The 26,616-nt window shown below is 32.1% G+C and overlaps 1 protein-coding gene across 1 annotated transcript; it reads left to right on the top strand.

Annotated features, from left to right (window-relative positions):
* The first annotated feature begins 362 nt into the window (after positions 1–362).
* On the top strand, positions 363–26,616 carry LOC123665571 (eyes absent homolog 2). The gene is made up of 14 exons (XM_045599861.1): positions 363–434; positions 5,176–5,213; positions 15,600–15,937; positions 17,288–17,402; positions 18,557–18,661; positions 19,148–19,292; positions 21,383–21,536; positions 22,447–22,546; positions 23,319–23,490; positions 23,879–23,968; positions 25,194–25,405; positions 25,714–25,836; positions 25,990–26,111; positions 26,321–26,616. The coding sequence occupies exons 1-14, from the start codon at positions 363–365 to the stop codon at positions 26,500–26,502; spliced, it is 1,968 nt and encodes a 655-aa protein (XP_045455817.1). The 3' UTR covers positions 26,503–26,616.

Here is a 26,616-nt window from a genome sequence, read left to right on the forward strand (position 1 = left end):
GACTAACAGCCTTTCAATAACTAGCCACCAGCGTAGCGTAATGATCGATCTTTTTAGCGTAAAATTCGTAACGGATATACCATTGGATTCTATCATGTCACCAGAGATAAAAGAATATCGAAATAATAGTGATTTTTAATTAAGAAACATTTTAGTTCGCTTTTAATTTTTTTTAATTTCAATTTTAATAAACATAATCTTTTTCTAAGGTAACAGTGACAAATAATGGAATATGAATACAATTCAAAGACATTTTGTGTTTTTAAAAAACTGAGTGTGCAATGAAAGAAAAACTTTCCCGCGCAAGGACTGTTAAAATGACATAAATAGTGAGTGAACGTAATGTTCGGTTCGGAAACAGCATGGTGACTCTGATGCCGTGTGGCTACCTCGGCGGCGCCTCACCGCGCTGCAACTTGGATCACGAGCCTAAGGTCAGAATCAAAATGAAAAACGTAGTAGCAATTTTCCGAACGTACTTAATTATTATTTTTACGCACTATTCTCATTTAGCACCGCTTGATGTTTTGCACGACTTTATTTGCATGTTTTCAGCGTTACATGCACTGAAGCTTTTGAACTATATTTCATACGAACAGGTAAGGCACTAGAAATCATATATAAAGGAGAACCTTGTAGGGGGTTCGACGTAAGTAACACCGAATTTTATCGTCCGGATACACACGTACATACATAAGTGCGGACAAACTGTTTATGTTTTCCAAGTTGAACGCCGTCAGATCTCATGTTACCCATTCATACGTTAATCTTTAGAGGCCATTAAAAAGTCGTAATACATCGACTGTGGTGTCGTTGGTGTACCTACGGGACAGTACGTCGTTAGCCACCCGATACCAGGCTATCATAATCACGTAGAGTTAGTTTTCAGACAGACGACGCTCGGTGATTATATTTGGAATGCGGGACACCGTAGCGCGTATTTTAATATTTAACTATTATCAGTAATTAAATTAACTACGATAAGAAATATATAATTAGATCGACAGTGATAAAAAGCTATTAATTAAGCGATTACAATTAAATAACTGTAGGTAACTATCTGCCCTAATTTAAATTAATGCTTAAAATTATAAATTAAAGTGATGTATTTTCAACTCCCATTGTTTATAGCAATAAGTTCCGAATGACTGATAAAAACAATGTAAGTTTTAAAGAGTAAAAAAAGATAATTCATCGATACACAAAGCCACCCAGAGATAACACCAATAAAAACAAATTTGTACAAGTTGATAGCCGTACACGAGGCGATTTATCGAGCGAGATGTCTCTCTTGATTGTACTCCTTAAATTGTTAAGTTATTTTAATCGATACCAAAACGTCGTATGTGGTGGTATAAATTTATTCAAAATTTAACCCATTATCGGGTTAAGAAGATTAATTTTGGAAATTTCTTAAGATATATTTAAGAATAAAGCCTGACAAGCATAAGCCTGAAATGCGAAGAGAAATACAGAAGTCTAGAGCGAGAAAAACGTAAACATTCAAATATGTACATCTAGTATTAACTGTTGTCCTAGTAATTTGTGTCACATACATAAATCATTGGAAGCGGACAGTATTTTTTTTATAAGCTAGCTGACCCCGCAAACGTTGTTTTGCCATATATGTTATTAACTCCCTTATCCCCCCCCCCTTATAAATTTGGGGGATGAAAAATAGATATTGTTCGATTCTCAGACCTATCCAATATGCACACAAAATTTCATGAGAATCGGTCAAGCCGTTTCGGAAGAGTTTAACTACAAACACCGCGACACGAGAATTTTATATATTAGATTAAATTCTTTTTTGTTTACGGAATTATTTAAAGTTATTGATATCAACGACATTTTTTTTTCTCATCTAACTTTAGTCAATGCTTTAATAAAAGGGATTCGAACCCGCGTCTCCGACTGACCGTGTCGGCGCTCTAGCCAATTAAGCTATGGAAGCTAAGCTAAAGCTAAACTAAGCTATGGCATATGAGTAATTTAACTCAATTATCTTTTATTTCTTGGGTTTTATAGTTTGTCTCAAGTTTGATATTTTTAAATCTTGAAATTATTTTATAAATTTTGAATTCACCTTTAATTTTATCTTTTAATTATTTTTAAATTTTGTATAACTAATCAGCTACTACATCGATAGAAAAGAACTACAAAGATTTCAACAACGAGAGCTTATGTTGTTAACGTCATATTTCAAGCGTTTATTTCTTACGTTGTTTCTTTTTTATATGTATAACTAATAGATCGGCAAATAAGCGTACGGCTCACCCGATGCGGCCTGCAACACCAGAAGCATCGTAAGCGCGTTCAAAGCAAGAACCCAATCCCCAATCACCCCTAGGAGCTCTGGTTACTTACTTACCAACAGGAACACAATATTGCTTGAAAACAATAGTATTTAGCTGTGATCTTCTGTAAGGATGAGGTACTACTACCCCAGTCAGTGCTTCATATTTTGAGCAGGAAATTCCTACTGTCCCCTACCCCAGTTAAAGTTAAGTTGCTACAGATGAATTACTAATTGTCAAGGTACAAAATAAACGCTTTATATCTGAATACCACAAATTTTACAAGGCTTAATCCAGTTACAAAGTCTCCCATAAAATTATCTTCATTGTAAACGTTATAAATAATACAAAAAAAAAAAATTAAAAACACGCGAGATACGCCATTAAAATAAATCACTATTAAAATTGACATTTCACACGATTTCAAAATAATATATATCGAATTAATATAACATCAATAAGTATCTTTCGAATTATCAGCGATAAAAATAAATATGTTGGACAATAAATTTGAAAATTTATTTGTCGAGGAGTCAGGAGCGCGACGGGACGAGTCGAGGAGTCCCAGACCGTAAATAAAATGAGATAAAACAATAAACGTATTACGTATAAATAAATAACACTTTTGTTCGATGTGTTTAGATTACAGGCTGCTCCAAGATTAATTGCTTTTAATATATCATTTTATATAGTCTGCGACATGTTTTATGCCGAGTGTCCTGTGTGCCATTATTTTTATTTTATTTTATCAGACATTCTTACACACAATATTGCGAGATCAATAAAATATAGTGTTAGTTGGTTAATAAAATGTAGTTCAAAAAGGTAAAATATAAAAATGATACGAGCACAATACGCAATAAGATATATTTTAAAACCTAGAACGATTTACGTAGAATCACTATAATTAGTCCATATTATCTATACTGGTTTATTTTTAATTCAAAATTTGAGTAATCTTATCGACATCGATTACTAAAGCGTTGAACATCATATCGATAAAATGTGTTTAAGAAAGAATGTATGGTGCAGCCTGTGTAACAAATGATCACGAAGCGCGCGAGCGCGTTGTCGCCGCGTAAAACGTATAAATTAAAGGCCTATCGCGAGATCGGCCGGCCTCACACCTCGCGTTATGCTCACAGTGATTTACGGCTTCTCACACGCAACACCTTCTTCAGGGTTATGTGTCCCTGGTGGCTGAATGTGCTAAGTTCGCATAGATTTTTTCTATTACAACTGCAATCCTAGTAGAAAAATCAAAACAGTACACAGACAAAAAATATTCCTTCCACATGCCTAAGAGGACACATGCATGGGAGAGTAACTTAGCTCTATTGAACTCGTTAAAGAGTAAAATTTATGTTATTATTTCGAATTTCTTATCATGTGTACCCGTAAAATAATTAAAATATTTTTCTATTTGAGCTGTATGTAATTAAAACAGGTGTCTAACGGCGCAAGTTTTTAAGATAAATTCCGGTATTTATCTTTTTTTCAGTTTCTCATACTTTATTAGCATTGAAAAGTTTTGTAGACAATATTATATCAATCCTTCAATAATTATAAATATTTATACAGCAGCAATATTTTATTAACAATCAATACAAATTACGCAAAAAACTTACGTCAAAATGAATGTAATCAGAATATAATTATGGAATGCGTCACAGAATGCACAAAACCAATAGTATAATTTAGCTGCGTTGTGTTGCATGTCCTCTTGGCGAAAGATATTTTGCGTCAATCAATTAAGTTTTTTTTTTTTTTTTAATTCAAATATGATATACAAATAAAGTTGAAAAGTATAGAAAAGTATAGTAGTATAGATTTTTAAACATGGCTATATTAAGCATGTGACATAGGTAAAACAAAAATAAACTGTATTGTTACAATGTATACCAAAAGTACCAGGCAAACATAAGTTAAAAGGACGTGAAAACATTTCGAACGATACACAAAAATGTTTTAGTAATTGATAACAAGAGTCACCCGAAACTAGTCTGTAGATCGTAGGAGTAAGACATATTTCTCTTTAGAGTCATATTAATTTATACACCTAAATCAAAGAGACACGGTGGCGCCCTCTCGGTTATAAAATAAATTCAGCTTGATTTTATTAATGTTGTTACCCTAATCTTGATCGGAGGTAGACATTTAGAAGTTTTATTATTTATAACACAAATTTTATCTGGGATCTTTGGTAGGTTAGAAAAGTTGAGTTTATTAACCGTTATGGGTTTACGTTGACTTGTTAGATATTAATTTTACATGGGAATCTTCGAGAATATTTTTTCTAAATTACAACAATTTATAAACGTAAAGTGACACTGATTTTAATATACCTAGGTACTTTAAGATTTTGCTTAGAATAAAAAATTATAATAAATAACACCTACCTAGTAAGTTACAACATAGAAATATTCTGAAACTTACTCGTTATAAGTTAGTATGCATAATAATATAGGAATGAAAAATGCGGGAAAATGAATTGTATATAAACTAACTTGCATGTTGATGGTGGATTTAATACTATTTAAAATATATAAGTAATATGATAAGTAGGTACTTTAAAGAAACTAGCTTTTTCTATGATTATCTAGTACTTTGTAACAGAGTTTTCTATTTTGATACTATTCTTTTCATTTTCAATTTAAAAAGAGTATATTATACATACAGTTAGTCACCTTTTATATCAAAATACTATTTGTTGAAATAAAATAATCTTTTATGTACAAACATAGCCAGTAAATTTTAGCCACCTTCAAAAAAGGCGGAGGTTCTCAATTCGATTGTATTTTTTTTGAAAAGTTTTTTTTTTAAGTGGCCCTAGGTATATGTTAGTACGAATTGTAAAACAAATAACTTATTGTTACAGGCAAAGCGATCCAGACCCGACACGGGAACTGATGTACGGTAAGTGAGCAAAATCTCAATCACAGTTAGTTATTCTTTAAAAAAAAAAGCATGATAAATAAGAAACAATAAATTGTCCGTATTTATGCAAAAAGGAACCACCCAGCAAAAACAAAATTCTGAGATATCAAAGGATTTACAAAAACATGTGCATTTCTGTTAGATGAAGCAAAATCAATGTATATTTTATTGAAATTAACGAATAAATTACTAATCAAAGTATGTGTATACATATCTGGTCTGAATACTCTTAAACTTTCTAGATAATTAAGAAAATCTGCAAGTGGTTCCTTTTAACATGTACAAGTTGATAGCTTTTCTCATGTGCAAAAAAGAACCATACCCCAGGGATTTACTGATACAAATGAAACTATGTATTTATAATATCGTAATATAGCTTTAATTACCAAAAACATTTATTCGACTTTATCATCAAATTTTTATTTCGAAATCCACCGTATCTAGTCCATCTATGTCGTCTTCTATTGCATTATCACTAATAAGAACATTATAAAAGCTCTTTGCATCTTGTGTAATGAGATGTAATATGGATTCAATATCCGCTAGTTTCGCTGGTGATACTGGCTTCCCTAAGGGCCACAGGAGAACTAAATATTCAGTTAAGATAACAGCTGGTATGGCTGGCGGATCCAAATTGTGCAGTTTTTTTATACTTTATTGTACACCACAAATATATTACAAAACAAAGCTTAAAGATAGTCACAAACATTGAAGTACAATGGGCGGACTTATGGCATTTCTCCCAGACAACCTATTTATTGATTTATTTATTTATACTTTATTGTATTAATTTTTAAGAGTTTTGACCAACACCTTAAGAAACTTGACGCTTGACTATTGGATCAAGGGTCGGATTCAAAATTCAGTGTTGCTTGAAACGGCCCTCATTGTGAGGAGGTTCCTCATCCTAGAACCTTAATTACCAGCGACCTGGGCCTCAAGCTGCCACCGGAGGACTACTATTTTTATATTTTTAGATATTTTTATTTATCTTTTTTTAATATATTTAAAAATTTAATGATAACGATATATGTTGAATAAAAGTCATAATAGACAAATATATATACATATACATAATTAAACTCTGATAAAAAAAAGAGAAAACAAAAACTCGTTCATGTCGTCTCCAGTTTAAGTTAGTGACTTTCTTGTAGTTCTTGAGCACACTCTCTAAAATATATCCTGTAAAATACCGACAAACAGGCAACCTTGCGCCGATGTTCTCGACTTGAAGACTGGAGTTAACCAGTGATTCGACACCGATGAGTCTTCTAGCGCCTCGATGCACAGAATCCAAAGTACCAAGGTGGTACTTGGCAGAGCCATCCCATAAATGACTACAGTACTCCATGCACGATCGAATCTCGAAATCTTGTGCTTGGTACAGGAGTATAAAAGCTGTTGCGGTGTAAAGTATTGCCTAACTTTGTTGAGAGTACCAAGTTTCTTACCAACAGTTTTTCTTTGGATTTTATGATTATCCGAAGTTCAGATTAGACGAGACATATATACCTAGAAGATTAATACTGTCGGTGATCGGTACAGATACAGCTCGGAAAGTCGGAGCTAATGAGAATGGACTCCGTTTAGCGGTAAAAAGACAAGCTTGCGTTTTTTGCGTTGACTAGGTTGGCATCACCCTAATCAGATACCTCTTTCAAAGCCATATTTATGCATTCGACCAGAGCCTGTCTATGCTCAAGAGTTTCAGCCCCACCATGGGGATTGGATATGTATCTCTTCGTAACTGTGCTCAGTGTCTGTTTGTTATATTAAATGATCGCTTTTTACTAAATGTATATGGATGTTTACAGGGTACATATACCAAAATAACATTTTTTTACAATTTTTACCTGTCTGTCTGTGTTTGTTTGTTCCGGCTAATCTCTGAAACGGCTGAACCGATTTTGACGGAATTTTCGCTGGCATATATTTAGCTGATGTAACAACGAGTAACTTAAGCTACTTTTATTTTAGAAATTTGTTTATTTTATAACTACGAACTGAACAAAACCTTTTTTGTTAAATTCCACGTCGATGATATTGCGGTCACCGCTAGTGTGCAAAATAGAATCACATACTAGTGGTTCTACTCTTTTACAATATTTATTTATACACGATAGAACCGAATGCTTGTAGTTCCATTTTGTATTAAAAAAAAGACAATTAAATTGTATATTTAATTTACGCATAACCATACCACAGAAACTTGGTTCCATTTGGTGTATAAATAATTGTGTTTGCTCGCAAACGAAAAAAAAACTGACTTCAATTACATCGACAAGTAATACAACGTAGATCGACGAAAAAATAGTCTAGCAACTACGCGTTATTAAAGATTACTCAAAAAGTAGTTATCAGATCTCGATGAAATTTATATGTGACTACATGATAAACATCAGGTTTCGATTAAATTAAAAATTATCAAAATCGGTACACCCAGTAAAAAGTTATTAGGGATTTTTGAGAGTTTCCCTCGATTCCTCTGGGATCCCATCATCAGATCCTAGTTTCCTTATCACGGTACCAAACTAGGGATATCCCCTTTCCAACAAAAAAAGAATTATCAAAATCGGTACATCCAATAGAAAGTTATGCGGTATAATACAACGTAGGTCGACGAAAAAAGCGTCAAGTAAAAACACATTATTAGATATAACTCGAAAAGTAGTTGTTAGATCTCAAATAAATTTAAATGGGACCAATTGGCACACACCACCTTTCGATTAAAACAAAATTTGTCGAAATCGGTCCACGCGGGCAAAAGTTCTGATGTAACAAACATAAAAAAAAAAAAAAAAAAAAATACAGTCGAATTGAGAACCTCCTCCTTTTTTGGAAGTCGGTTAAAAAAATTGTTATTAATAGAAAATATGTATTATGTATAATGGTACCAAGTGTGAGTGGATCTGTTTTGTATAAAATGACATGATAATAATGTTCATTATTGCTGGTGGTTCCATTCTGCTTCTAGTATACCTTGTTTCCAAGGGGAAAATCACGTGGTTCTCTTTTGTATAATAATTATTTAGACCACTTTTAAATGAGTATTCTTAAAAAAAAAAGCAAACGAAATTTGTCGTGTGGTTCCTTTTTACATAAATACAGACAATTAAAAATGACAAAAATTAAGTAAACATTCAAATTTGAAAGTATTAGATGTCTGAGTAAAAATGTTTAATTTGTCTTTCCTAAATATTTCTCGTAATTTATTCGACTGATAAAAGCAAGCAACTATGGCAGTTGTTTTGAAATTCAAATATATGTATTTGTTTTTGACTTGAACGGTTCATGTTTAAATTATTCCCTTGCATTTGCATGTCCATAATGTTGACAATTTTGATTGTCAGCTGAGCATGTCGTTTCGCGCGTTATTTTATAGCTGCGTTCAGTTTAAATGACCTTTAGACGGGGACCATTTTGAATTCCGTAAAGTATTTTATGTACCTATAGCTTATTCTGAGCATTACTTATGAATAAGTAATACATAGAATATAAAATTTAAATTCACAATTAAACCTATAAAAAAGCAAATTGTTTACAAATTTTAGTAGTCTAATAATATTGACACAATAAGTTAAGTACACAAATAATGGTTTTCTATAAAAAAAAGTACTTCACCTTTTCACTATGCTAGTCTTGAATCAAACCTCACTCAAGCAGACCGCGCCACGCAGAGCCTCTTTCATATCACAATAAAAGAACTCCTAATCCCCGTGTAATCCCCATATTGTAGATACACAATTGCCGTGAAAAGAGCTACTTAGTAAAATTCCCGAATGGGACACTCCCTTTATCGAGAGCTTCACAAATTATCACGCCCCTATCAAAGGAAGTGATTCAAATACACAATAGGTTTTGAGTTACAACGTGTCGATTTTAAAGATGTTACGAGATTGAATTCCGTTTTCAATTCTATGAATCAGCGAAATGTTCTATTCCATTGGATACTTTTTGTTTGATCTTAGTAAAATGAACAATTTATTTCGATTTATAAGCTACGCTTTTGTTTTGTTAGAAAGAATTTAAATTTGTTTTAGAAACAAAATAATACCTATAGGCATAGTTAAGTTAAACTATGAATTTTGTTTCATCTAAATTTAATTAAAAAAATGACTATAAGTATTTTTATGTGATGCGTACAGTACTAAGTTAGGTTGTTTTATAATAACAGTGAAAATAACTAACTTAGCATAACATTTTTTTACAATTCTTACCTTATCGAAAATGTTTAAAATTTAAAATATTTTTAATAAAGATAAAAAAATCAGTTTTTACCATTTAACGAAAACATTCCAATTTAAGTGACACATTTGTTGGGTTAATTAGTGGTTAACACGACGTTCCACAAGTTTTTAAGGATTCGAATGGAATCTATTTAAAACGACCGATGTTTTGTGTGTAATAATAAATCATTTTTTACGCAATTCCGTTTCGTTACATGTTATAATATTTTTTAGTTTTGACAGACAGGATTTGAGATATCGTATGACGCTTTAGATGTTTAGCGTTGTTTTTTTTTTACGGTCGGTCTATGACGAGCTTTGCTGTTGTTCCTTACAATATCTATGTATCTTTTTAAAGTATCAACATTTAAAAAATGTAAATAAACTAAACTTTTATACATTTTCATATAATTTATAACGTCATGAGTGTAATAAAAACAGAGAAAGAATACAAATGATTAATGGTATTATATAAAACAGATGATAGAGCTTATAACTAAAGTAATTTAAATCGCTCATTAATTATATAGCAGGATTAGAGTTCATGACACTTAATAAACATATTGCTTGTAACGTGTAAAAAAGAAAAGAATCTGCAATTAATATAATATTCTGCCACCCGAATGTTTGACACGTGGACACCAAATGGCGACGGCGGTTGCTAGAAGGTCTACAAAGTTTTAGGATTCTGTATCCAAATATTTTGTGTGGAAATGCAAAATACAAAGCCTTATTCCTGTATTGTTTCTCAGGTAAAAATTAAATAAATTAGCATTTGTTAGTCATTAATATCGTAAATACTTGTTTTAATTAAATACGATACGATGCTCGCAACTTTGTCCGTGTGGATAATGCGATGAATACACTATTTTGGCTGTTATTTTTTTAATGTTAAAATAAAGCCTATTACACTCAGTGATATCGTTGAATTCCATTGGTGAAATAATTTTTGAAAAAGCTCCAATGATTGAGTCCATGCAATTGTAAACAAACAGAAAATCTTTGGGTAGATATCTATTATCATACTTATATATATAAATGGCATACATTATGACATTATTTAGTTAATTTCAGAATAATTGTTTTTCCTTGAGATATTTAAATTACAAAATTAACACCATTACGTTAATTTATTTACATATTACAATCAACCTGCGGAACTCTTAGCGTGTGTTCGGCTTACAATGAGCTCTTATTATTTTTTCTTTAGGCTTGGAGTGTGCCGACCATTGTGCCCTTGTCAAAGGGCAGTGAGTGAGTTTATTGTTTACCTTTCATGTGCTTGTATAGGATTAGTAGGAATAATAACTTACATTAAATCACGAAACCTTCAACAACTAGAATTCTTATTATTTTTAAAGTAAGTTATCAGAAATAAATTTTACGTTGGAGGCTACATTACCTTAAAATTTACATTAAAATCAGATATATTAGAAATAAAGTCAAAGTCTGTTACAGTTTTCTCTTACATACGATTAGTTGGAATATCAAGGCACAAGAAAAATAAAATTAAAAATATGATATTAAAATTATGAACATGATTAGATTTTCGGCTTGTAAAAACTGTTATAAAAATGTAATTCCTAGGCACATCACGATTCGCTTTCAGAACATAAAACTAAAAATGCGTCAAGTAAATCATTGCACCATATGGATTGTCATTCTTTACTCTAGGTCGGGCAACTATTAAAACGTTTGAAGTCTTTTGTTATGACATTTTTAAAACTGTTTTACGATGACTACTGCAAGTAAAAAGACTCGGTGAAAAGAGCCGAAACATTAAAAAAAGCTTTCAATTAAAAAGATAGTGACAATGCTGCCAACATTAACAGCGATTCCGCTCCAAGCGTTCTTTTGATATACGATAGTGTTGTTTGAACGCAACTCTTGAAGTGGATGGCGGCAAAAAGCAAAGTGACACTCGAAAAAAGGCGCGAACTAATATAAACAGGGGTTCTTTTTTTAGACAAAGACTATGGTGTTCGACTCTTCGTCACAATGATGATTATTATACACACATTGTTTTATTAATATCAATCAACAGCCAAGAGAGAAACAGTTGGTTTCTTACTAAGACATAATATTATAAATATAATTGTGTTTGCTCGCAAACGAAAAAAAAACCGACTTCAATTACATCGACAAGTAATACAACGTAGATCGACGAAAAAGTAGTCAAGCAACTACGCGTTATCAAAGATTACTCAAAAAGTAGTTATCAGATCTCGATAAAATTTATATGTGACCACATGATAAACATCAGCTTTCGATTAAATTAAAAATTATCAAAATCGGTACACCCAGTAAAAAGTTATTACGGGTTTTCGAGAGTTTCCCTCGATTTCTCTGGGATCCTATCATCAGATCCTGGTTTCCTTATCACGGTACAAAACTAGGGATATCCCCTTTCCAACAAAAAAAGAAATATCAAAATCGGTATATCCAGTAGAAAGTTATGCGGTATAATACAACGTAGGTCGACGAAAAAAGCGTCATGTAAAAACGCATTATTGGATATAACTCGAAAAATAGTTGTTAGATCTCAAATAAATTTAAATGGGACCAATTGGCACACACCACCTTTCGATTAAATCAAAATTTGTCGAAATCGGTCTACCCGGTCAAAAGTTCTGAAGTAACATACATAAAAAAAAAAAAAAAATACAGTCGAATTGAGAACCTCCTCCTTTTTTGGAAGTCGGTTAAAAATACAATTGAATTGGGAACCTCCTCCTTTTTTAGAAGTCGATTAATATTGACTCACTGAAATTATGGTATGTACGCGCATAGCTTTCGAAGCACTGCACCTGATTATAATTATTTTTATGTTCGTTATTGCCAGGATAAAGTTTGTGCGAAAAAATCTATAAATTCAGAAAAAAAAATATGGCGAAACGAAGTCGCCGTGTCAGCTAATTTTAAATATTAGAAACATAATTTTATATCGAAATCACCGCTTCTTAATGACTATATAGTCAAATGAATTAAAAATTTCCATAAATTATAGTAATAATTCGTATTCGACATATGTATTTGGAGGCAATAAAACAGCTGGTGTAAAACAAAAAGTTGTCATATCGAGCTATTAGTATACATTATCATTAATTATATTAGTTTGATTACGTAGTATATACCTACTACGAGTATATAGGAGTGGCAATATTCTAAATTATTTATTGTTGTTATATAGGAAGATTCTGACAAATATTTAAGAAAACAGGAAAAAATTACGATCAATTCATAAAAAATATGTACAATCATCAATTTTTTTTTGGATTTAATTTGATTAAGTTCACCAGTAGTAATTTTCATAATTATATTTACATTGTAAAAGAAATATTACAAAATCCTATAGACCTCCTATAGTCCCTGTTAGACAACTATATTTCCCATAAAGAAAAACACCACGACTACAGCATACAATTTAAATTAAGTTAGTTATAAAGATATACCTACGCTTCAGCCTGTAATATCCCACTGCTGGGCATAGGCCTGTTTCCCCATGTGGGAGAAGGATCAGAGCTCAATCTACGACGCTGCTCCAATGCGGGTTGGCGGATATATTCCCTACTATGAATAACGATCGCTGTCGGGTATACATGACACACCGGGACCAACGGCTTAGCGTGCTCTCCGAGGCACGGTGGGGAGACCTACAAGGACTGCACAATCACTCAAACCACGGCGAACATCTGTATGACCAATACATATTTTTGTCATGTGCGGGAATCGAACCCGTAATCGCCAGCGCAACAACAGCCACAAACCAGTGCTGTAACCGTTGAGCCAACGCGTTCTTGTCCTACATACGTGATTATATTTATTCTACGTAGGAAACTATCTTGTAGCTGAGAAAATATTCCTTAATTCGTTTATTTCTTTTATATTATTGTTTCCAAATAATTTCGCTAGTCACATAAATCTATACATATAATAAAATGGTAGGAAAGTCAAAACTGTACATTGAATACTTTTTTAAAAGAATACTTGGGGTGTGATCTACAATCGATACCGAAGCCAAAAATATAGTTTTTAGAATTTTTGTCTGTTTGTCTGTATGTATATCCGGGATAAACTCAAAAAGTACTGCATGGATTTACTTCAAATTTGGCACGAATATTATTAAGAAGTCGGGTCAAGATATAGGCTACAAATTATCACGCTATCACCTACGGGAAACGAGCAGTGAACCTTTATTTCTTCAACGCATTCTGTAACAACGTGTAATCTAACAACACATATTTGAATGTTGTTATTATGTTAATAACCATGCTATAAGCTAGCTTCATACTATAGATAAAGACATTTTGTAGTATATTTAGTATCAGCATTGCACCCGTGCGAAGCCGGGCAGGTCGCTAGTATTCTCTAAAATAAAAAAGTAGTTATTTCCTAATTGCGGAGGTACGTGTCGCCCGTGACGTCACACTCCAGCTGTCAAGCATTACAGAAGGGAGTTGATTAAATGGCGCGAGCGTGTTCACAGGCGTTGATAACAAGTTGAATTAATCGAAACACGTGTATACATTTTGTTAGATAAATCCACTAAGTACGTTATATGAGACACGAGGGGTCTGCTCGGGCATCTGTTTTTTGATTTTGGTGATTACATTTTACGGTTTATGATTTTAAATGTAAACTATGATTTAATGAAAATTATTTTATTGTTTATGGTAAATTGAGTATTACGATTACGTACAGGAGGCTTACGCTCGTGCCAAATTAGCACAGATGATGACAATGTTACGATAAAGGGAAACCCCAAATAAGCCTAATCACATTTGAAGAAAGGTAGAAATAAAAATAAATTTATATCAAAGTACCCTCAATCTAGTAAAACGTATTTTTTGAAATTTTGATTAGTGACGAACGTATTACCGTATTTTGACATAAAATGTGCTTGGTAAATTTATTTTACTTACTTCTTGTAGACCAGTGCTTTTAGCCTTTTAAAATGGTAAAAAGTGTAAAAAATTATAGTAGGATGAAACCCATTGTAAAAGGAAGAGAATACAAAAATGATAGGAAATATAAATTACGAGCGATCTGAGGTCAGAAGTGTTACCACTTCATTTTCTCTTCTCTGAAAACATTTACCATAGTAATGTGTATTTTTTTACACCACTAGAAAGGAGAGATTTTAACAAACAAAAAACACTCCGACTTTTTTTTTAAAAGCTAATGTTTTGACGTGGTATTTTTTAATTGCAAATTAGAGTGCTTTTTCTATATTGAGGTCAAAGTAAGGTGAAAAAAATAAATATAATTAGATCATAAAAATTACAGCGTATTTGGGTATTTATATAAAAAGGTAAGTTATCGCGAAATTTTGTAAATAAATTGTTTGAATTTTTAACATGAATTTTGAGGTTATGTGAAAAAAGTGTAAATACAAAAGTTGTAGATCTTTTTATTACCTACAACTTTGTTGTTTAACTTTTTTCCATTAGGTCTTACAGTTTAGCCGGAAATCGAGATAAGACGTTTTTTTACTCTTAACGTATAACGTATATTAATTTCTTGTATGTAAATGTGTGATGTTCCTATGGAGTGGCGTAGTGCTCATGGACTAAAACTCCGTAAATAAAGAAAAAATAATAATATTGTAAAATAATTTTTCTCATTTTAAGTAAACACTAGTATATTTTACAATTTATTTATATCTATCTGTATGGTTTTATATGCTTCAATCTTAAACAATTTTTTTTAAGTTACCTTTAATGTCAATGTTCTACATATAGACTGGCAGTTTAAATAAAAGCCTAATCTATTATTTGTTTTTAAATATCTACGACATGAAAAGATTTTGTTAAAAATGTAAATTCACATTTAGAAGTGTTAATTGAAACAATCGTTTTCAATACTGAACCGAAATACGCCTAATTGAGATTTTAAATAGACATTTATTTTTTCGTAGTCGAAGCTGTTTACGTCGTAACTTTTTTACAATCACGTTAAAAGTTGTTTGTTTACTCGACGCTTTCCGAAATTAAGACATTTTGGATAAGCTACTGTTTATAAAAGACGCGTCTACGTAAACAACTTTGGTTAATGGTTTTTTATTCCGATATCGTGTTAAGATGGGGGCGTTTTGTTTATTTCTGTATTCTTTTGTAATTTGTTTTTCTATTGTTAAAAGGTTGTCAGGAGAAGTGAACACGAGTCCATGCGAATCGGAATCGACGTCTGAGTCACCCCCATCACTACTGCAGGATGCAACATTACCTGCACTGCTAGTATCAGGGGCTACAACACTGTTTCAAAACACTACAACACCGGCTAACAACCTAAGTTTGAACTCGGTAGATGGTTTAAGCTTACCGAATAGTTCGGAAGTGGAAAGTTGTAATTTGGCGAACGGATGCGCTACGAGCTCGTCTCTGGCCGGTTTGGCTCTACCTTTGACGTCATCAGGAGGACTTTGCTCAACGACATCGTCGTCAGCCGTCGCCTGGTTGATGAATGAGGATAGCACGGGTAAGTATTAGAAGTACACTAATCTTATTAAGGTAACGATTTACTAAAAGTGCACTACTACACTTACTAGAAGTACTTACACTTAGAGCAGCGATCACAGCACTGGCTTATTTTTATTATGGCTGTTGCACTGGGGGTCGCAGGTTCGATGCCGCACATGGCATACATTTTTATGTGCTATACAGATGTTTGCCGTGTTAGGGGTGTTTATGCTTGTGTGTATATGTGTGTGTGTGTGTGTGTGTGTGTGAGAGTGTGTATGTGTGTCTGTGTGTATGTGTGTGTGTGTGTGTGTGCGTCTGTGTGTGTGTGTGTGTGTGTGTTTTGGACCCCCGACATAGGAGTAAATCCTTGTGGGGGCCGTTGAGTATGAGACGTTTATTTAGCACTATTATTACTAATATTATGAAAGGAACGGCTTATTAGATACTAATAATAGCAATAATCGCAGTGTAAAAACGAGAAAGAATAACAAAATTGTAACTCCAAGTTTCCGACTGCGCGTCTTCTTTCTGGGTTATGGTATTCGCATGTATAATAAAATCTTACAAACAATTTCGGAATTACCTCAACATAAATTTAAAGTTTTTGTTAAAAAAATAATAATAGATAAAGCGTATTATTCGGTGCAGGATTACATAGTTGATAGAGATGTGTGGACTCAGTGACGCTGTATTTCATACAAAATATTACCAATTTTGTACTTAAACACACGTAATATATTATTTTCAAAAGAGTAATTGCAGAGTTTCTTGTCGATTCTTCTCTGCAGAATCTACATTCCGAATCGGTGGTAGCTATACTTTTACAAAAATAATACATAATCACTTCAAAATTTTAATTTGTAAAATGACGATTCGAAGGTGCTCATGGTGTCTATTTGAATAAAGTTGCTTTTGATTTTGATTTAGAATGAGTACTAATATTTGATTTAGCGCAGAACGTAGCTGAGATCTCAGCTCATTTGTTTATTAATATATTGCTTGTTAAGCGAACAATTTAGTAGAAGTGCACTAATGTTATCAAGCCATGCACTTAACTTAATATAGATGTATGAATGGCAGGGTCTACTTAAAAATTTATTTCGGGTTAAGAAAATATAGATGTGTTATATAAAAACACGCAATGACCTATCAAAGTATGGTCGCCAAAAAAGACAGTTAGTTACTTTATATCTAGAAATTGGAATAGCCTTTCAATTGAGAAAAATTCGGTATTTACTCGTCTATGATTAAGGCAGTTAATTACTTCTTATCTAGAAATTGGAATAGCCTTTCAATTGAGAAAAATTTAGTATTTACTCGTCTATGATTAAATACAATTTATTTTATTGATATATTTTGGTGCAAGGGGGTGGTGTTAAGAGCGAGGTGCGCAGCCCGGGGCTGTGCGAAGCAGACGTGGCGTTGTACGGCGAGTCACTCCAGTACGACCAGTCCACGCTGCCTTACCAGTATTACAATAGGTAAGTTATGTGTCATTGCATTATTAAGGTAAAACTTAAGGAGGTAATTAAATATGTTGGAATAAAATGTAGATTACATTCAATCAATTGAAAAGTAACTATTAATATTTTCTCTAACACTACTCTCTAATTATTGGGTTAGATATTTGTTTTTATACGAATATTTATTTCTAGTCTGAATGTCCTTTGACTTCGTCATTGTACCTTGGAGAGCATGTCAATTAGTTGACTTCGTTTTGCAATTTTTATTATAAGCAATTATAGCAGCAATTATCCGCCAACCAGCATACCAGGTTGCCAAATTTAGTCCCGACCCAGCTCTCATTCTTATCTTATAATATTTGTAACTATAACTAGTTGTATAATTGGTTAATTTCCATTTCTAAAATAGACTATATAATTTAAAATAGTAAAGAGGTTTTATATCAAGCAATGGAAACAAAAAGTTTCAACTATATAGGTTGTAAAAGTAATAAAATATTTGGTGGACGGCAAGTATTGTTACTACTCGAAACTATTGATTCAATTATCCAATAAGACGATAATGAACGCTAGGGGATTTATGGGAAGCCCCAAAAAAAGAAAAATACGAAATATATAAAACTTAATTGCATTAATGTCGTAATTAAACTGGGTTATGGTATTAGTAGATTCGTTCTTAATAGATACATAAATTAAGTTTTATCTAAATCATAGAATATAATTGGAAATAATTGAATCATAGATGGAAGCGTTGGAGCAGTGGGTATAACGAGACAAATTTTGACTTTGTTATAGGTCATACAGATATTTGTCATGTTCTGGACGTTTGTACTTACTTATATACTTACTTATATAATGTGTCTTTCTGGATCCCGACACAGGATCTCATCCTACTGTATGGTTGTTATGTGTAATACGCTCATATCTTTAAGAAAAAAATATAAGTATTAGTTTATCAACAAAATACTGATATGTGTTACTAAATTACTATATATCCGTCTAAATTGGTAGTAAAATAAACATAAGACAATTGCTATAAAATGTAGTTTGAATCGGAACGTAGGATTTACATTTCGCTGAGCGTCTGTTAAGTGTGAGCTTATGAGATTATTTGATTTAAATATTTTTTTTAAAGAGAACTTGAATTTTTTTTAAAAACAATAATTTTACAGTATGCAGCAGTATGGAGGCGGAGGAACGGCATCGTCTTACGTCGGTTCAACGTTGTACAACCAGCCGTACGCGGCGTACCCGCCACCGCACAATACTAATAATAGGTTTGCATTACTTTCTACACAATTATATTATCCTAGTACTGTTAGAAATGCGATAGTTTAGTTTTATGGATATTTGTTACTCATCAATCATGCCCCGAACGAAAAGCTGAAGTTGTTTGGTTAAGAGATAGGCAGGCAGTCTGCTAGCTGATAGGTAAAAGATTATTTGTCCCGGAAAAAGTACCCATGCTGTTTGTTTATTTCAACAAAAATTAAACCGCAACTAACAACAAGTTTCATTGAATGTATAATCTGATTAATGGTATTTATAACACATAATGTTGAAATAACAACTCCAAAATAAGTCTGTAGATTATTTAAAACAATTATCAAAATGACCTTTCAATAACTTAATAATTCATATCGTTTTCATTATCGCTTTGACCGTTTTTAATAAAAACCCTTATTAATGAATATAATTAAATATATTCTAAAATAAGATTTATTTTTATATTCCAACTACAACAATTATTGTATTATATTTAGATCATCATGTAAAGCCACGCCGACGTACTTGAGTTACGGTGTCGGTAGCGTTGGTTCAGTACCCAGCAACTTTGCAGCTCAACCTTCACCGTACTACCCGTCCTACAACGGTGGCTTGGCGCAGTCCTTTACGAACACACAACAGGTAATATAATAAAATTAATAACTACCACCCAAAATAGATGAATATTTAAAGTTAATGTTTCATTATTACTTTTATGTAATTCTTTACATTTAAATAAGCTTTAAATGTATTAACTAATAAATAGATGTAGTAATTAAGAGCCATTTCACAAAAATCGGTAACAATCCGCGAAATTGTAATATTTTGACGTCGTTAATCTTAGTGTTGGATGAAATAATGTAATTTATATTCTTGAAATATAATAGAGCAACCTTTGTTGTAGTCGATAGTCAGATCAGAATTTTGATTTATATTATGTGTATAAAATTATTAACCTTTTCATTAGCCTCTTCCCTGGGTAAACGGTCGCAATGTATACTTTGAAGTCCTACTTTTCAATAACCTCTACGTTGAAACCATTTTGAAAAAATATCGTAATATGTGGAGTATAATTTTGTTGAGGACTATCACAGATTTTTATTCCATTTGTATCTCTATTAAACGATAAAAAAATTTGAAGTTACGAATATTTTCCAAATAAGTACAATTTTAAAAGCGATATTAAGGGATACAAAAAAAAAAATTAAAAGATGTAATCATTTTTAATACATTTTATATTAAATAATAAAAAGATAGTATATATTACCACGCATCAAGCCCAGTAAATCAGTCGAGCGCTAGCTAGCGCTCTTAGAGGTAAGGTCTACGCCAAATTCTGCGCAGCCGTCTCTTTCGCTCACACGCGCCAAGCGCCTGTTGATATAGCGGATAAACCGCATTTGATACTTTCATAATAAAGTATAAATAAAATAAACATATTACGAAAATGACTGTAAAATAATATAATGATAATTTCTGTAAACAAATGTATAATTTAATTTTCTTTTCTCACATTATCAATACAAATAGGCATTTCAATCTGTTTGTCTTGTTATTTGTTAATTAATATGTTTGTCGGTGTCGATGTCATAAAATGCTATTTTATTCATATCGTAAATATTAGATTCATTCGTAAACTGAAAAAACTAAATCAATTAAAAAAAAATTGTTTCATAAAATTGATTTTTTATTTTTATTTTAAATTTATTGACTGTTGTTAAATAAGATACTTGAAATTTTTAACAAATTAATTATGTAAAAAACATTTTATACCATAGTTATTAATTTTTATTATATATTAGAAAATGATCAAGATGGTATTTTGGTTGTCACACTATACTTACTAGCACAAAGATCGCGCGGCTCGTACGACTCGCGCGATGCGACCAAATTTATAGTTCGCGTCATGTAAAAAGAACGCTGGCCTTCAAGCTGCGCACAAGCGATTTATCGGTCTATTTTGTGGTATGGGGTACGGGACGGAAGTGTTTATCACGTGTCGCATGCTTGCCAGTGTGCTATTGGTTGGACAGTTCGACGTCGACTCAAAATATTATCGCGCACAAAAGTTTTAAATTACAAAATTCTCCATTTACTATTTATTTCACTAAAAAGCAAATATCAATTTATCATTTTAAACACATAAAAACTATTAAGATACGAATATCGAGAGTACAGATAATTAATATTTTTGAATACCACATTTCAATAACTAAAAAATTTGTTATTGCTTTTGTTTAAAAAAAAATTGTGATTTTGTAAAGTGATAATTATTATACTTATTTAGTCCGAATTATTCGCACTTGTATTTCTAGTATTTTTTAATGTACCTACCAATAACCATTATACGAAGCCGCGAGTGAAAGCCTAGTTAAAAAATAAAACAGTAGTACTTTTGTGCGCGAGTATACCCATGCGCAAACGCACCCCCTCCAGTTTCTTTAAGCGTTCTTTTTACATGACGCGAACTATACCTAAACTTGCAGAGCGAAAAATTGGGAAATGGCTCTTAATAGTAGTAGATAAAAAAGATGGCACATTTGAAAAAAAACGAATTAGTGTTCGACTAAGTAACGCCATCTGTTGACAAATATCGAAAATATATTAAAGTAAGTTTATCATATATTATATATATAAAATATCTTAGAAAGCTGTAATAAAAATGTAGTTTAAAAAGTTATGTTATTATAATTTGGACAATGCATTTATATATTATCAAATATCTTTAACAGGATTATAGCAGTTACGCAACAGGATACGCCGACCATAGCGTCGCTCAATATGGTGGCTACTACGCCACCCCTAGTTATTCACCCTACGTTAGTTCTCCTAGTAGCAGTGGCAGTGCTGGGCACACATCATATCATCTTGGAGGAACTCTATCTGGTAATTTTTCCCCTTTGTAGTAAATTTTTTAAATTAAGTATATTTCACTTATAATAAATTAAAATTTTACCATTAAAACAAACTAAACTATTACAACGTTTACATAAAAATAGACTTTATTAAAATGTCGGAAATCGCATTTTATATTGCCAGTTATAAATATATGTTTGAATGTAGAACTTGTTAGTTGTCAAATCGTACTAAAGTTTGACATTTCGTGAACTTGTTTTCGTGTTGAGTTTTTATTTATGTAACTTATTTATTAAATAATTAATGTTTAATAACATGATAAAGACAGAAATTATAATTGAATGAAGAGTTTTTTTGAAAATTAACATTCCGTAAATTGTATTTATTAATAAAACAGTGTTTAAAAATGGTTAACGAAGATGTTCCTAATAAAAGAAGGAAGGTTGATAATGATTCAACTGATTTAAAAGAGAATTACGATGACAATTCCGATTATTGGCCTGATTCAGACAGTGATCATGGTAATTATTCTTAAGAATAGTATTTTCCTTAACATTCAAAACATAACCTTAATATTGTTTCGTGAACTATTTAGTACCTACTTGTTAACTATTTAACCATTGTAAATTAAAGTATTCTTCCCCTGTTTATAAAACGTAGTTACTTTTAGGTTTTACCTGGATGCTTATTTAGATAATTTATTTAGATAAGTTTAGATATTATATATATATATACACTTTTCTTTTGTTAAAAAGTTTAAAACAACATAATACATGTGTATATAGTTTTTAAAGTAATTTTGTCTTGCACCAAAGGTTTTAATTATAGTTTACTATTTGTGACATAATTTGTATTAGTGGAAATACAGTGAACTTTCTATCATTTGTTATTATGTTTAGTTAATAATGTCTTAATATTTCTTGAATTATAATTATTACAGAATCTCCATCATCTATGCTTCCAACTTTAAACGACACACCACTGTCTCCTATTAAAAATGAAGTGCATCCTGCAAGTCGGAGGTGTAGAGAAAACTCTGGGTAACTTTATTTATTTACATCATATATATATTATTTGGGTTGTCTGGAAGAAATGGCTTATAAATTCAAGTCATAAGTATGCCCATTGTGCTTCACAGTCTGTAACTGTTTAAATATGTTCAATGTTTAAAATGTAGTTGTCGTGTACAATAAGGTATAAATAAATAAAATAATAAATTACGCTTCAGCCTGTAATATCCCACTACTTAGACCTCTTTCCCCATGTAGGGGAAGGATCAGAGCTTAATCCACCATGCTGCTCTAATGCCCGTTGGCAGATATATTCCTTACTATGAGTACAGATGGCTTAATGTGCTCTCTGAGGCACAGTAGGGAAACAAACAAGGACTTCACAAACACCCAGACCATGGCAAACACCTGTATGGCCAATACAAATGTATGTCATGTGTGGGAATCGAACCTGCAACCGCCAGCGCAACCGGCACAATCCATGGCTGTGACCCTTGCGCCAATGCAGCGGCAAAATGATAAATAAATATTATCAATTATTATTGACTAAAAAGCATGCAAATATAAGTCTTTACTCTAATAACCTTTATTACTCTAATTACAATAATATTAAGAAAAAACTGGTTACAGTATTTTATTACCTCATTGAAAGAAATTATAAATATAGAAATACTTAGGGTTTGGCAATATATTATTATGTGTTTATATGTGTGATGTAAATAAGCATAAATGTTAGCATTATGAATTGCTCTAGAACTTACATTAACCCTTTTTTATTATAAAATTTATTTTTTCTTCCTAGTGAAAGCACAGCAAGTAGATCAAGGGGTCGCGGTCGTCGTAATACGTCATCGTCCCCAGCACAACACGTCCCCGAGCCTACAACGGAGCGAGTCTTTATATGGGATTTAGATGAAACTATCATAATTTTCCATTCCTTACTCACTGGCACGTATGCCACTAAGTACAATAAGGTACGTAATTTATTTCTACAAGTAATTCAATTACTTTACTATCTAAAATTTTTGTTTGGTTGAATAATATGGAGTGTAACAGAAATAATTAAAAACTAGAACTAGTTATTTTATTAACTAGCTGACTCAACAGATATGATAGTAGGATATTTTGGAAACTGTCAAATGTATAAAGTTTAACTAAGCTTTATTTTTTCTGAATTTTAACAATTTTCTGTATAGTTTTCTTATTTAACTCCATTAGAACCGGTATTGATTTGTGATAGGTGTTGTAAAACTTACAAAAATAAAACAAATGTATAAATCGGTTCAGCCATTCTTGACTTATGGTCTTAGTAACACATATAGAGATTTATTTTTACTTATATAAAGTATTGTTTGTCCACAGGATACTCAACAAATAGTGCAATTAGGCTTCAGAATGGAAGAGATGATATTTAGCTTGGCAGATACGCATTTCTTCTTTAATGATGTTGAGGTAAGCTAATTTTATAAATCATTGTGATAAAAACATTTTCTATAAATAAGATTTAAAATTAATAGTGATTTCTATAAATTTACGTTAAATATATATATATATATATATATATATATATATATATATATATATATATAATGCTGTGTGGCTACGGCACTAAAGAATTTAGCCACCCCCTCTCTTCCTGTGGGTGTCGTAAGAGGCGACTAAGGGATAACAAGGTTCCACACCCACCTTGGAACTTAAGAAGCCGACCGATGGCGGGATAACCATCCAACTGCTGGCTTTGAAATACACAGGCCGAAGACGGGCAGCAGTGCCTTCGGTGCGACAAAGCCAGTACTGCGGTCACCAACCCGCCTGCCCAGCGTGGTGACTATGGGCAAAACACATGAGTTCACGTTATTTTTGGCGTAAACTTGTGGAGGCCTATGTCCAGCAGTGGACTGTATAGGCTGTAATGATGATGATGATATATATTTTATCGGTCTAGAAAAGTTATGTAAGTGTCATCTAATATATAAAATTCTCGTATCGCGGTATTTGTAATTAAACTCCTCCGAAACGGCTTGACCGATTTTCCTGAAATTTTGTGTTCATATTGGGTAGGTCTGAGAATCGAACAACATCTATTTTTTATCCCCCTAAATGTTTAGGGTAGTCCACCCCTAAATATTTTTTTTTAATTTTTAGATAAATTATTTATTTTTTATTTTATTATTTGGCGTTTAAAAATACATACAACCCTAAATTTTCACCCTTCTACCACCAATACAGAGATAATTACACAATTCAAGGAAATTGTTTCATTTCATTTTTTTAACTGTGCATTTTGGCTTAAAAAGTTTATATGGATAATAATAATAAGTAATATACTTGATTGTACATTTAAATAAAGAACAAAATTTACATTACAAGCAATTATAGTAACAAATTGTACAACCAGGTGATCTTGTTGCTAAAAAGCAATCTCTTCCAGGACAACCTGATAATGAAAGCGATATTGCTTAGGCATTGATAGGCATAGGATAGGTGGTATATAAATATAAATAAGTAAAAAATATAAATGGATATAATAGATATTATTAAAAAGTGTGTAAGAGTTGGGCAGGAAGTAAGCATATGGTCCGGTCCACCTTACAAGCAGTTACCATTATGTACCGTTACCGTTTTACCATACCGTTTGCAGATTTAAATAAATAAATAAATTACAAATAATTTACAGGAATGTGACCAGGAACACATAGACGCAGTGGCGGCCGACGACAACGGTCAAGACCTCTCCGCGTACAACTTCGCCTCAGACGGCTTCCACGCGAGCGCCGCACCCAACACCGGCTTATGCGCTCCTGGTGTTCGAGGCGGCGTCGACTGGATGCGGAAACTGGCGTTTAGATATCGGAAGATAAAGGATACATATAATAATTATAGAAATAGGTAAATAAATTAATATTTTTGAATAATTCTTTAGGAACATACCACTATATGATATGATACAATTCAGCCTGTAAATATCGCTATCAGGTGTCTATAATAGCAAGCGAAAACCACTTAAATTTACTCTCTGTGGAACGGGGGATGACCCACAAGGACAGATACCTAGATCGGGAATTAAAATTTCGTTCAAATACTAATATTTACTTCAAAACATACCACTATATACAATATACATATATGAATAGAATACTACACGATTTTTTAAATCTGGACAGTAAAAAAATCTAAAATATTTTTTTTTATTTCAGTGTGGGTGGATTATTAGGACCAACGAAAAGAGAACAATGGTTGCAATTAAGAGCAGAATTAGAACAAGCAACCGATAACTGGTTGACGTTGGCTTGCAAATGTCTCAATATGATTAACTCGAGGTATGTATAATTAATTTTTAATTATTATTGTATCAAAATGAAACTGAACATAAACCTAATAATTTTTAGGTATATGATCTGTTCCTAAATAAAAAAAATTAAATTAAGCATCTGAGAAAAATTAATGTAAACTCTAATTAAATGTAATTACAGAGAAAATTGCGTGAATGTACTAGTGACAACAACACAGCTAGTACCAGCACTTGCCAAAGTTTTGTTGTTCGGTCTCGGTGGAGTATTTCCTATTGAAAATATATATTCTGCTACAAAAACAGGTAAGAAAACATAAGAAAAAAATTTACAATATGTAATACTAATGAATAATATGAAGAAAAAAATATTAATTATCAATCATAATCAGTAAAAAACAAATTAGTATTTTTTAAATTCATTTCTGTGTATTTCACATTTGATTTTAATATGTTACACTTCTAAAATTTTAACTAATCAATACTACTATAATAACTAACTATCCTATTATCAGGGAAAGAAACATGCTTTGAAAAGATTAAACAAAGATTTGGAGAGAGATGCACATACGTTGTTATTGGAGATGGTCAAGACGAGGAAGCTGCGGCAAAAGCAAAGAATTATCCCTTTTGGAGGATATCCGGCCATTCTGACATCGCTGCTTTATACAATGCGTTAGACATGGGTTTCTTATGATTTGCTGTTACCCTGGTACTTTTGTATTGTAACTACGAAATAGATAAAAATATGTTCTTCACAAAAAACAAGTTAGTAACAGTTAATTTTTGGAACATCGCTGCTGTGTACAAC

The sequence above is a fragment of the Melitaea cinxia genome, chromosome 24 (assembly GCF_905220565.1).
Source record: "Melitaea cinxia chromosome 24, ilMelCinx1.1, whole genome shotgun sequence".
In the NCBI taxonomy this organism is placed as follows: Eukaryota; Metazoa; Arthropoda; class Insecta; order Lepidoptera; family Nymphalidae; genus Melitaea; species Melitaea cinxia.